This window comes from Procambarus clarkii, chromosome 31 (genome assembly GCF_040958095.1).
Source record: "Procambarus clarkii isolate CNS0578487 chromosome 31, FALCON_Pclarkii_2.0, whole genome shotgun sequence".
Lineage (NCBI taxonomy): Eukaryota > Metazoa > Arthropoda > Malacostraca > Decapoda > Cambaridae > Procambarus > Procambarus clarkii.
The window spans coordinates 21,258,829-21,272,973 of NC_091180.1; the positions used below are offsets into that span (position 1 = coordinate 21,258,829).

At 49.5% G+C, this 14,145-nt stretch overlaps 1 protein-coding gene across 9 annotated transcripts in view; it reads right to left on the reverse strand.

The window, feature by feature from the left end:
• Positions 1 to 13,801, reverse strand: part of LOC123751004 (low choriolytic enzyme) — a 26,948-nt gene extending 13,147 nt beyond the window's left edge. Inside the window, exons 1-6 of one of the 9 annotated variants that reach the window (XM_069334473.1) lie at positions 13,692 to 13,801; positions 5,549 to 5,725; positions 2,378 to 3,904; positions 2,004 to 2,062; positions 1,561 to 1,647; positions 928 to 1,126 (exon numbers count right to left, since the gene is read on the reverse strand). In XM_069334473.1, coding sequence (XP_069190574.1) covers positions 928 to 1,126; positions 1,561 to 1,647; positions 2,004 to 2,062; positions 2,378 to 3,904; positions 5,549 to 5,642 — 1,966 coding nt within the window. In that variant the 5' untranslated portion in view covers positions 5,643 to 5,725; positions 13,692 to 13,801. Of the gene's footprint in view, positions 1 to 927; positions 1,127 to 1,560; positions 1,648 to 2,003; positions 2,063 to 2,377; positions 3,905 to 5,548; positions 5,726 to 13,276; positions 13,658 to 13,691 lie in introns of those variants that run through there. The other 8 variants (XM_069334470.1, XM_069334467.1, XM_069334472.1 and 5 more) reach the window with 8 other exon arrangements.
• Positions 13,802 to 14,145: the final 344 nt, after the last annotated feature.

The window sequence follows — 14,145 nt, forward strand, 5'->3', positions numbered from 1 at the left end:
TACAGTTCACCAATTCCCTGTACCACTGATCACTTGACCCAATATGTAAACAAAGCCTCGTGGGCCCTCCCACGTGGCCTGTCTGGTGAATTCACTATTTAACACAAAGTTCTAGTGATAGCACTGTATTTTTTCTTTCCTATTCGCGGCGGTTATACGCTTTGTGATACCTCTAGATCTGTGATCTGTCACTGTAGCCTTAATTACCCCAAAAATATTGGCGATTATTGTAGCGCGTGACCCCAGCGACCCTCCCTCCGCGGCTGGACTGGACTGAGAGTGTGAGAGTGAGAGTGTGAGTGTGTGTGTGTCAGACACACACACTACTGTCTACAAATATGACCAAGGCTACATGAACGCGCAAGCTATACGTCACTAAGAATTCTAGCACGGCCCATGCATATGCCAGAATTTTATGATAAACTGAACCCAAATTGAACCACGAGTGTAATCGGGGGTTGGTTAGTCATTGAGCTAAGTTAATAAACACCAGGACTAACCAATCCTTATACACTATCATTGGTCAGTTGTTCACATTACTGTGTACGTTTAGGGGAAGGGGTGACCCTGAGCGGCATGTGTTCTAATCCTAGTTGGGTCATTTAGAGTTCTTAGTAATCTATAGCTTGCGCGTTCATTCAGCCAGTTACTTTTTTTTGCGTTGTCAGTGTTCAGACACTCGACGAGTTTAACGATCTTTGCCTCAGCATCGAGTCGGGTGATTAGGTTAGACATTCATGGTCAGTCTGGGTTTTAGAGAGCCACACACAATTTCGAATCATTATTTGGTATAAGGATGAATATGACACTTTCCTGATAACTCGATGAATATTGACACCCAGACACTTCCCTTCAAGGGCCACTGTCCTGATACTTCCCTGGACCTGTCCCCTCATCTCTCTACCTGGAACCCCGCCCGATACTTGCCTATTGTGGCACTTGCTTGCCTCGCGTCCCTCCTGGAGCTTCCCTGGGACGCCTCACCTTTCATGATGTTGTCCCAGTTGACAGCGACGTAGTGGTCCCTGTCGGGGCGGGAGTGTTCGTGCAGGAAGCCCAGGGCGTGCAGCAGCTCGTGGGTGATGCGCGCCCGGTGCCGGCAGCCCAGGCCCAGGTTGATGGTCACCTGACGCCCACCACACACGTGTTCACCCCCAGGGAAAATGTGAAGTGATAACAAAACGATACAGAATACAGGTAAGCATTGTAATGATAAAAAAACACGACAGTTGATTGGCATAATAAGCCCCCACCACCCCACCCCACCCCACCCCAAACACTGGTATAAAGTTGAGAGGTTGTGATGCTACACAATACTGGTCTTGCTCCCCTAGGACTAACATTACTGGGGACTGACCTAGAAATTGACCTTGTCAGGTAGGTACCGTCATATCTGCTGACCTTTCTGCCTCCGTCTTGAAATTGCAACAAGGCAAAATTGCTTGATTGCATCGAAAACAGACTTTGGGGATTGAATACATACCTTAGTAAGGTATGACCTTGCTACTTGGGGAAACATCCCTGGCACAAAAGGACCTTCTTTTACACCCTGAAACTGACCTTTTCACGCGGGTATCCTATGGAGGAGGTCCAGCAGTTACCTCGACCCACGTTGACCAAGAGATATGGCTTCTCCTCGCTCCGGGCCTGCCAGGGTAACCAATACCTTAACATCGACTCTCGTACATCTAATTATCTGTAGTTGCTCCACCATAATTACAATTGTCATTTTATTTTATGGTTGTTAATGTTATTAAATTTTTCATGATTTTTATATGCATTGTGATGATTAACATTATATTATTGTTGCTTTTGATACTGCAAATGATGACACGGGTGCTGGTGTCAGCATTAGTGTGGCTACGTGTGTGTGCTTAGAGGAGAGATGCTCGAGTTAGCCCGCCATCCTCAGTTAAATATCTTTCTTGTCGGTTTCCTCCTCTCTGAAACATACCCAGCCTCTGTGTGAGTGAGTGAGTGAGTGAGTGAGTGAGTGTACTCACCATAAACCTCAGACAGGTTTTGCTCTCCAGGTCAGCCATCACCGCCTTCACACGCCGCTCTGAAGAACACAACACAACACATTCTTAGGTAACGTAATATAAATTTCAAGTTCAGCTGGGAATCCGTACTCATTCTCTTTACCTAGGTACCAATCCACATTACACCTTTTACTGAAATTATTTATCAATGAAGAATCTTGGCACTTGATAACTTATTATGTGTTATATAATTAAGGGAATTATCTTAAGAGTGTCAAGCATAATTTTGAAACCTTTCTGTGTTATGAAATGTATGAAATTATTGTTTAATAATAATTAGCCTATAAGAGTTACATTATTAAGCATATCAAACGTCATGAAAGTGGAGGACTTACGGACGATTCTCTTGCCGACGAGTTGGTAAGGGACGGTGGCATTAGGCCAGGGGCGCGTCCCTGCCACCGTCCCTAGTGTCTTCCGGACGCTCGTGTCTTCCTCAGAGGAAGTCACGTCATCCACGTCCCCCCGGTGGTCCTCGACCCCCACCACCAGCACCCGAGGGATGAGGCTCTCGTCCACACTCTCTCCATGGGTAAGGTCCTCCTCCACTCGGGTGTTTATCAGGGGGAGAGAGTTATGGTGGCGAGCGCTGGGAGTGTCTGGTCCTGCTGGTGGGACAGCGCTGAGAGAGTCTGGTCCTGCTGGTGGGACAGCGCTGGGAGAGTCTGGTCCTGCTGGTGGGACAGCGCTGGGAGAGTCTGGTCCTGCTGGTGGGACAGCGCTGGGAGAGTCTGGTCCTGCTGGTGGGACAGCGCTGGGAGAGTCTGGTCCTGCTGGTGGGACAGCGCTGGGAGAGTCTGGTCCTGCTGGTGGGACAGCGCTGGGAGTGTGGGGTCCTGCTGGTGGGACAGCGCTGGGAGAGTCTGGTCCTGCTGGTGGGACAGCGCTGGGAGAGTCTGGTCCTGCTGGTGGGACAGCGCTGGGAGAGTCTGGTCCTGCTGGTGGGACAGCGCTGGGAGAGTCTGGTCCTGCTGGTGGGACAGCGCTGGGAGTGTGGGGTCCTGCTGGTGGGACAGCGCTGGGAGAGTCTGGTCCTGCTGGTGGGACAGCGCTGGGAGAGTCTGGTCCTGCTGGTGGGACAGCGCTGAGAGAGTCTGGTCCTGCTGGTGGGACAGCGCTGAGAGAGTCTGGTCCTGCTGGTGGGACAGCGCTGAGAGAGTCTGGTCCTGCTGGTGGGACAGCGCTGAGAGAGTCTGGTCCTGCTGGTGGGACAGCGCTGAGAGAGTCTGGTCCTGCTGGTGGGACAGCGCTGAGAGAGTCTGGTCCTGCTGGTGGGACAGCGCTGGGAGAGTCTGGTCCTGCTGGTGGGACAGCGCTGGGAGTGTGGGGTCCTGCTGGTGGGACAGCGCTGGGAGTGTGGGGTCCTGCTGGTGGGACAGCGCTGGGAGAGTCTGGTCCTGCTGGTGGGACAGCGCTGGGAGAGTCTGGTCCTGCTGGTGGGACAGCGCTGGGAGAGTCTGGTCCTGCTGGTGGGACAGCGCTGGGAGAGTCTGGTCCTGCTGGTGGGACAGCGCTGAGAGAGTCTGGTCCTGCTGGTGGGACAGCGCTGGGAGTGTGGGGTCCTGCTGGTGGGACAGCGCTGGGAGAGTCTGGTCCTGCTGGTGGGACAGCGCTGGGAGAGTCTGGTCCTGCTGGTGGGACAGCGCTGGGAGTGTGGGGTCCTGCTGGTGGGACAGCGCTGGGAGAGTCTGGTCCTGCTGGTGGGACAGCGCTGGGAGTGTGGGGTCCAGCTGGTGGGACAGCGCTGGGAGTGTCTGGTCCTGCTGGTGGGACAGCGCTGGGAGTGTCTGGTCCTGCTGGTGGGACAGCGCTGGGAGAGTCTGGTCCTGCTGGTGGGACAGCGCTGGGAGAGTCTGGTCCTGCTGGTGGGACAGCGCCGGTCATCAAGCCAGTAACCACAGCAAGAGAACTTCAGTTACTCGTTAACTAAAGTAATATATATCTATGACAAAATTTAACCAGCATTTCTCCCCATACTAAACCTTAATTGAAATTGGAAATCTGAATTTATTCATGCCTTTTATTCAAATTAATATAATTCATAAAATCAGTGAACATTTATTATCGATTTAAACTATACAAAATTCAAATACAATATTAGTTTACAAATGAACAATTTAGTATTAATAGTTTAATGCTGATCACCATTATTAAAAACTAACTGTACCCGGCCCACGCGTTGCTGTTTCTCAGCAACGCGTGTGAGTTGCTGAGCCACAGACACCTTCCCCCTGTCTCCTAGTCCTTCCCACCATTCCCTCCCCCCCCCCTCCTCCGTTCCCTCGTCCTCCCAACAATTCCTCACTCCCCCATCCCCTCGTCCTTCCATCCATTTCTTACTAACGAGGGGACGGGGCCGGTTGGAATGGGAGGGAGGACGAGGGGATGGGGAAGTGGGATATGGCGGGGAGGAGGAGAGGAAGGTGGAGTGGGGAATGGTTAGGAAGACGAGCGGACGCTGGAGTGGGGGATGTTGGGGAGGACAAAGGGACGTGGGAGGGGGAGGAATAGTGAGGAGGACGAGTGGAAGGAGGAGTGGGGAATTGTTGGGAGGAAGAGGGGACGGGTGAGTGAGGAATGGTTCAGAGGAAGAGGGGACGAGACAGGGGGAATGGTGGGGAGGACTGGGAGACAGGGGAAGGTTGTTGTGGCTGGGTTCAGCTAGTTAAGAATAAAACTTTATGGTAACTAACAAGTTAAATCAAATGTGAAGCGGAAATCTGTTCAGCGTTTGCAGTTTATATCAATATCCTGGGTGGCGTGCTTGGGTCAAATCCTGTCACACACTCACCAGTCTCTCTCTCTCTCTCGCGCACACACACACACACACACAGTGTAATAGGAATCAGCTTTCAACAGGATTTAAAGTGTTTATCAACAAAGCATCTCTTAGTGATACTTCCTTAATAATGTCAAGTGTCCCAACCATGTACATGCATATTTTCTCTGTTGACCTCTATCATGTATTTAATTGAGGATTAGGTAGACATCACTGAAGTTGAATTTTCTTACAATAAACCATGACATTTTGGGCAATGTTCGAGTGATTAATGAATGTTAGACAACAAAACTTCTGGTGTTCAATGTCTGGGTGATTAACTCTAATAACAGATTCTCACTCGCGCGCGATATATATCTCTAAAAGTATGTGTGCACAGCAGAGCCCCAGACCCGGGCACGAGGGGGGACACACGCCCCCCCCCCAGACCAGGCACGGGGGGGGACACACGCACCCCCCCAGACCAGGCACGAGGTGGGGGGGGGGAAACGCCCCCCAGACCAGGCACGAGGTCTGAGGGCTACACTTCCGCCACATATAATTCAGCTCACTAATCTCGTGCATGTAGCAGGTGCTACAGTCCACAGCCAACCAAGCTCAGATATTAACTACAAAAAATATTTTCGAGTTGGTATCAAGACCACTAAATTATCTCACATTTGCTACCTCTACTCACATTCTCCTCCCTGTACTCACCTTCCTTTCCTGAACAAGGAGAGAGCCTCACCTTGCAAGACGCTCCCTGCTTCAGTTCGCGCCACCATCCCAACAATAAGGAACGCCATTCTCAAAACGGACAAGTTCCTTGCCGAGCCGTTCATAATGATGGTTCTCCCGTGAGCCACAGAGCTGGTCAACTTCGCGCTCCCCGCCACAGCAGCCACGCGCACCACATTAACCACAACTGCAACACAAAGTTCACGATAGTCGGGAGCTTCCACACCTCAGATGATAGGGTAAATCCCTCTGAAGATGGCGCTGCTGAGTAATGAGGGGCTCCCTGTGTGCGAGATACTCACGTGACGTGACAACATCCTGCCTTGACGTCCCACCATCCTGTGGTTGCCAGGGTAGCCGGGCTCACACCAGGCGGCCTGGACGTCTGTATGGGGGTATATGGGCTGGCTGTGTACACACAGACACCGACCAATCCCACCCGACACCACCTTAATTGCCTACAGATTCAAAAGCATACTTACACGTATACATTGCATGCATACACATACATTCATAAATATATATGCATTTCAATCATTGTGATACTTATCTTACAGTTAACCTATTACAGATAGAATAACAGGCGGACAGTTACAGGAGCAGACGTGTGTACGGAGGGTGGAGGGGAGAACACTAGCAGACAAGTGTACGGAGAGGGGGGGGGACACTAGCAGACGTGTGTACGGAGGGTGGAGGGGGGAACACGAGCAGACGTGTGTACGGAGAGGGGGGGGGACACTAGCAGACAAGTGTACGGAGAGGGGGGGGGGACACTAGCAGACAAGTGTACGGAGAGGGGGGGGACACTAGCAGACGTGTGTACGGAGGGTGGAGGGGGGGACACTAGCAGACAAGTGTACGGAGGGTGGAGGGGGGGACACTAGCAGACAAGTGTACGGAGAGGGGGGGACACTAGCAGACAAGTGTACGGAGAGGGGGGGGGGACACTAGCAGACAAGTGTACGGAGAGGGGGGGGACACTAGCAGACAAGTGTACGGAGAGGGGGGGGACACTAGCAGACAAGTGTACGGAGAGGGGGGGGGACACTAGCAGACAAGTGTACGGAGAGGGGGGGGACACTAGCAGACAAGTGTACGGAGAGGGGGGGGGGGACACTAGCAGACAAGTGTACGGAGAGGGGGGGGACACTAGCAGACAAGTGTACGGAGAGGGGGGGGACACTAGCAGACAAGTGTACGGAGAGGGGGGGGACACTAGCAGACAAGTGTACGGAGAGGGGGGGGACACTAGCAGACAAGTGTACGGAGAGGGGGGGACACTAGCAGACAAGTGTACGGAGAGGGGGGGGACACTAGCAGACGTGTGTACGGAGGGTGGAGGGGGGGACACTAGCAGACAAGTGTACGGAGAGGGGGGGACACTAGCAGACAAGTGTACGGAGAGGGGGGGACACTAGCAGACAAGTGTACGGAGAGGGGGGGACACTAGCAGACAAGTGTACGGAGAGGGGGGGACACTAGCAGACAAGTGTACGGAGAGGGGGGGACACTAGCAGACAAGTGTACGGAGAGGGGGGGACACTAGCAGACAAGTGTACGGAGAGGGGGGGACACTAGCAGACAAGTGTACGGAGAGGGGGGGACACTAGCAGACAAGTGTACGGAGAGGGGGGGACACTAGCAGACAAGTGTACGGAGAGGGGGGGACACTAGCAGACAAGTGTACGGAGAGGGGGGGACACTAGCAGACAAGTGTACGGAGAGGGGGGGACACTAGCAGACAAGTGTACGGAGAGGGGGGGACACTAGCAGACAAGTGTACGGAGAGGGGGGGACACTAGCAGACAAGTGTACGGAGAGGGGGGGACACTAGCAGACAAGTGTACGGAGAGGGGGGGGACACTAGCAGACGTGTGTACGGAGGGTGGAGGGGGGACACTAGCAGACAAGTGTACGGAGAGGGGGGGGAACACGAGCAGACGTGTGTACGGAGGGTGGAGGGGGGGACACTAGCAGACAAGTGTACGGAGAGGGGGGGGGACACTAGCAGACGTGTGTACGGAGGGTGGAGGGGGGAACACTAGCAGACAAGTGTACGGAGAGGTGGGAGACACTAGCAGACAAGTGTACGGAGAGGGGGGGGACACTAGCAGACAAGTGTACGGAGAGGTGGGAGACACTAGCAGACAAGTGTACGGAGAGGGGGGGAGCACTAGCAGACAAGTGTACGGAGAGGGGGGACACTAGCAGACAAGTGTACGGAGAGGGGGGGACACTAGCAGACAAGTGTACGGAGAGGGGGGGACACTAGCAGACAAGTGTACGGAGGGGGGGGGGTGGACACTAGCAGACAAGTGTACGGAGGGGGGGACACGAGCAGACAAGTGTACGGAGGGGGGGGGACACTAGCAGACAAGTGTACGGAGGGGGGGCACTAGCAAACAAGTGTACGGAGGGGGGGGGACACTAGCAGACAAGTGTACGGAGGGGGGGGGCACTAGCAGACAAGTGTACGGAGGGGGGGGGGCACTAGCAGACAAGTGTACGGAGGGGGGGACACTAGCAGACAAGTGTACGGAGGGGGGGACACTAGCAGACAAGTGTACGGAGGGGGGGTGGACACTAGCAGACAAGTGTACGGAGGGGGGGGTGGACACTAGCAGACAAGTGTACGGAGGGGGGGGGGTGGACACTAGCAGACAAGTGTACGGAGGGGGGGGACACTAGCAGACAAGTGTACGGAGGGGGGGACACTAGCAGACAAGTATACGGAGGGGGGGTGGACACTAGCAGACAAGTGTACGGAGGGGGGGAAGATACGAGCAGACGGTCGGGGATTGAACGCCGACCTGCATGACGCGAGACCGTCGTTCTACTGTCCATCCCAAGTGGTTGGACTGTGGGAGTTTTATAAATGCCTTCCGCCTGTGCGAGTGATGTTAGACCTAAACCTAACTTAACAATTGGTGTGAATTAAGGTTCCAAGTGTTTCTCCGCGTGTTAGAGTCTCCATGTAATTAGCTTTGTCGCGTCTATATGTAGAAATATTACCCTCAGCGGCTCTCAGTCTCCCACCCCCCTAGTGTTACACTGCTCTTCACCTCAGTTTTCCTCAGTTTGCCCGCCTTTACTAGCACTTAAATCACAAACAAAAAATAAGATACTCTTTAAGTAAAAAAAAAAAAAATAAGTTTCAGGAGATGGAAGCACAACAAAACCAACTGTTGTGTTGTGTTGTAGTTTACCAACTACAACAATAATAATTATTATTTTTATTATTATTATAATTCATTCACAAGAAGGTATAGTAGATTTGTGATGTTACATAAGATTGGTATTTGTGCATTCTTGCCACGCCAGTAAGACGTCTCGGGGAGGCCCGTGTGTGTTGTAGCTGGTGGAGTGTACTCAGGTGAGGTGGTGTTGTCTGGTCCACTCTCTTGGTGTTTGTCTGTATGATTATTGTTGTGTTGTGAAGCACCCGCGGTCCTGGGTTACCGATTCCCAAGATTATTGCTAACTAGCAGTACCCGGCCACGCGTTGCTGTGGCTCAGCAACAGCAGAAAATTTTGGTTGAGCCACAGCAACCTTCCCTGTCTCCCAGTCCTCCCCACCATTCCCCAATCACCCGTCTCCTCGGCCTCCCAACCAATCCCTACTCCACTATCCCCTCTTCCTTCCCATCATGCACTCCCGTCCCTTTGTCCTCTCCAGCATTTTCCATTCCCCCATCCCCTCATCCCCCACCATCCCAAACTCCCCCGTCCCCTCGTCATCCCCACGATCCCCCACTCCCTCGTCCGCTGCCTTCCCAAATGGTCTGATGTTCCCATCAGAAATTTGAGAACATCAAGTGATCTGATGTTCCCATCACTGAAATATAAGAAAAGCAGCTAAAAAATGAAATGAAAATGTGAAAAAATAACAAAATAAACTATACTCATGAAATGAACGGTCTGGTAAACAACACAGCTCAATTCCAACGCAATTCACACAAAATAATTAAATCAAAATTAAAATAAATCAAAATCTATGAAAATTCAATTCATCAATGCAATCAGAAACATTGAAATGGAATTGCCACATTTAGTATAGCATGTGTGAGGCTCTTACATGCAACAGATGCGCTGTTTTTCCAAGAAAAACATAGTTTTACCTGTCACAAATGTGGCATTTATGCGTATTCTAACGAAATGGACAGTATGGTAAACAACACAGCTCATTTTTAATCAATTAACACTAACGCTCACCGGACAGGCGCGCGGTCAACTTAGGGGTCATGCACCCAGCGTGCAGGTAAGCTCGCGGTGACACCTAAATGTGTATACTCGTTTCAGCTTTCTCACATTAATTCTCGTGCTACGTCGCTCGTTTTGGTATCATTGTGTTTGCAATTAAATTCCCTACAGATGTGTATGAATATAATGTACAAAAGCCTGGAGTGCCTCCCCGCAGAAAAGCCTAAAGTTACCCGCGAACGAGCACCAATTTGTACACTGCAACCTAATGTGTATACTCGTTCAATTTGATAACATCAAATTTCGTGTTAAGTCTTTCATTTTGGTATCAAATTGTTCGCAATGAAAAAAGGCGCGTATTTTAAAACTAATCCCATAATAATAGAGCAATAACTGGAATTTTAACATTTTAATTCTGGACGCTCATCATCACAAAATTATATCTTTCCAGTGTTCTGACATAAATTTTTGTGCTACATCTTTCATTTTAGTGTCAAATTGTTCGCGCGACGTAAAGGCGCACATTTTAAAACTATTCCCAACATAATAGCATAATAAATAGAATTTTAACAAATATTTTAAAATTTTAACCAAAAGCCTATTTATAATCATATTAGTGTTCGGACATCAAGTTTCATGTTACATCTTTCATTTTGGTATCAAATTGTGCGAATTCTAAAGGCGCTTATTTTGATATTATCCCGAGGTCGATTGGATAAAAAATAAATTTTATACAAATATTTTTTGTAGTGGACGCAAGTCCGGTCCAAAGTTAGGACTCGGGAGAAAAATAATGGACGCGAGTCCTGTCCAAAGTTACCGATAGTGATTTATTAACACAATGTCACACAAAATAATTCAATAAAAAATAAAAAATCGAAATGTATGGAAATAACATTGATCAATACAATAGGAAACATTGAAATGGAATTCGTGACATTTAGTAATAACGTGCATGTTGCTATTATGTGCAACAGATGGCGCTGTTTTCAAAAAAAGCATGTTTTTTCCTGTCACAGGGGAGGCATGTATATAGTAGATATATAAAAAGACGCGCCTATTCGAATGCAACGTTGTAACAAAATTTCAACGCAAATTCGAATGCAACGTTGTAACAAAATTTCAAAGCAATCGGTAAAGAGGTTTCGAAGATTTCCTTCACATGAAAAAAAAAGTTTTTCAAAAAAGCATGTTTTTCCCCGTCACAGACGTGACATCTGTACAACATGTATATATAAACTTGTTCGGATGCGAATGGAACGTTGTGTGAAAATGTCAAAGCAATCGGTGAAGAACTTTCGGAGATTAGCGATTTTGAACAAACGACCATTTCCATTTTTATTTATATAGATTATGTGGTTGGTGTTATATTGCTAATTATGTGGTGTTATATTGGTGTATATCGCTACACACTACCTTAATCCTCTTAACTGCCAAGCATAAGAAGATTATTAATATGAATAACGATATGAATTTATATGAATAAAATGCAGGAGGAACCTATTACAGAGTTAGGGAGTACTAGGAGCAGAAGAGTATGATGAGTATGTTTTATAATGAGACTAATTACTCTCCAAAACGCCAGTGCAGCATGTTGGGCGGGAAGATGTAGGCAGCGACCTGTCCCTCAGCCTCACTGCCGCCTTCCACAACCACTTCCTCCTTGTGCAACATGAAACAAATTGTAACAGTTGGAGTTAAAGTCGTGAGGTGATTATCTTGAGATGATTTCGGGGCTTTAGTGTCCCCGCGGCCCGGTCCTCGACCAGGCCTCCACCCCCAGGAAGCAGCCCGTGACAGCTGACTAACACCCAGGTACCTATTTTACTGCTAGGTAACAGTGGCATAGGATGAAAGAAACTCTGCCCATTGTTTCTCGCCGGCGCCTGGGATCGAACCCGGGACCACAGGATCACAAGTCCAGCGTGCTGTCCGCTCGGCCAACCGGATTACTCCCGGAGTGTTACACAGTGTTCACAGCCTCGGTGCTCGAGGACTTGCCCAGTCAATCCTTACACGAGGAGCTGCTTATCCTGCAGCCTTCCCCTGACTATGGCGGCGACACAGTGCTTGGGTGACACAGTCCAGTTTATTTGTTGTTCTTGCGAGCGCGGCACCTCTAATGTGCCGCACCCCCCCCCCCCCACCCTCCATGCCAGCATTATCACTATGGCAACACTGCCTAGTCAACCATCTGCTTCTCCCCCCCCTCACTTCCTCCCATGCTATATCCACACATTTCTCCCTTTCCTTCTCATTGTCATCTTTCATTTTTCTCTTAAATTACACTGTCCTCCCTTCACCCCCCCCCCCCCATCTTCTGCTAAACAACTGAAGTTCTCTTCCGGTCTCCATCCATGTTCACACTGTGGTAGAAGGGACAGTCTAGTGTGTGTGTGTGGGGGGGGGGGGCGTGGAGGCGTGAACAGCGTGCAGGGAAGGAACAGTGTGGTAAGAACAATGTGGAGCAGGAGCATTGTGGTGTAAAGAGCAGTGTGTGGTTGAACAAATTGTGTTCAATTGTGTATTATTATTATTATATTCTACCACAGACGTGGCCACACATTTACGATCCTAACCCACAAATATACATCATCTTGTGTCCTTCATGTGTGTTTAAGATCTGTTAAAGATATAGTTCAGGGATTTATTGGTCAACCACAGAAGGTGATTGTAGTGTTTTTAAAATGCTAGTCTAATCTTCATACACAATACATAAATATACAGGCAGCTTATATTTACACATACAGGCCACCTGTTGAGGGCGAGGTTTACACAGTGAGGTGATAGGGGTCTTGTGTGGCACTTGTATACAGGGAGGAGGTCCTCGTCCAGTGATGGGAGACTGAAGGGCCTCGTTCACTCACCACCAACCACGCACCCGAGGCAACACACACACACACTCTAGATGAATCACAATGGTGAAGCCTACACATATGGGCGCTGGTGGCTAAATGGACAGCACGCTAGACAAATAATCCTGTGGACCCGGGTTCGATTCCCGGCGCCGGCGAGAAACAAAATGGGGCAGTTTCTTTCACCCTGATGTCCATGTTACCTAGCACTAAATATGTACCTGGGAGTTAGACATCTGCTACGGGCTCCTTCCTGGGTGTGTGTACTCACCTAGTTGTGCTTGCAGGGATTGAGCTTTGTCTCTTTGGTCCCGCCTCTCAACCATCAATCAACTGGTGTATAAATTCCTGAGCCTACTGGGCTCTATCATACCTATATTTGAAACTGTGTATGGAGTCAGCCTCCACCACATCACTTCCTAGTGCGTTCCATTTATTAACTACTGACACTGAAAAAAATATTTCTAACGTCTCTGTGGCTCATCTGGGTACTAAGTTTCCACCTGTGTCCCCGTGTTCCACCCGTGCTGAAGTGTGTGTGTAAAAAATTTTTAGTAGTTAGTAACAGATGATTGATTGACAGTCGAGAGGCGCGCCGAAACAACAAGCTCAACTAGGTGAATACTTGAGGCAACACGCGTACTATCACACGCCCACTAATTAACACACCTGAGACTACACACCTTCAACAACACATGTGCCTAAATATGTGCTCATCAGACACAAAACAGTTGGGAGGAACAACTGATGGCAGGTACTCACAGAGAGACTGTCCCGGGCCGCCTGGCTCCGCCCTGCTGGTCACCTCACTCTCATGTAAACACTCGAGGTGGATTACTGGAATTCTCTAACGCCTGTTCGAACGTCAAATTATATTTTTATGGTAGTTAGTATTTATTCGTTCCCTCAGCGTTTCACAAATTAGTCAAATATGTCACCACTATTCGTAAAATGTTCAGTTGGGTTTGGTTAATGAAAATGTTGTAGCAATTGAGACACAAAATTCAGTGTCTCAATATTTAGGGAGTGCGGCGACCAGCAGCGGAGTCGGACGGTTATGGGGTCTCTCCGCTGCTACATTTGCTGGACGGTGTTTACATTGGAAGATTGCTGGTTGTCTTGCCTAGTGGTTGTTGGCCACTGTCGGGGTGACGTTGGTCTCAGTGTTGGTACTTTGGTGCCGCCGCTGACGAGGAAGGTGTCGGCTGGGCTGACTGTTCCCTGTGAGTGTGGATCTCGAAGGTGATCTGGTTGAAAATCGGACAATCTGGATGGTCTTCGGGTCATACAAGATTACAGAGTGTTGGTAAAATTCTCCAAACGTTACATGTTCCAGAGTTTTCTAGACTTTACGTCAGTCTTTAACGTAAATTACGTCTCACACAATTACGTCAGTCCCTCACTGACGTAATTTTGTTAGTCAGTGAGGAAGTGTATATAGCACTTGGTCACCGGCGTCTTTCTCTCCAGGTTTAGTCAAGACGTTGCTGAAGGTACACTTATGGGACACCCAGCTGTAGCCAAACTTCTCCTGGTGATGTCATTGACTGCT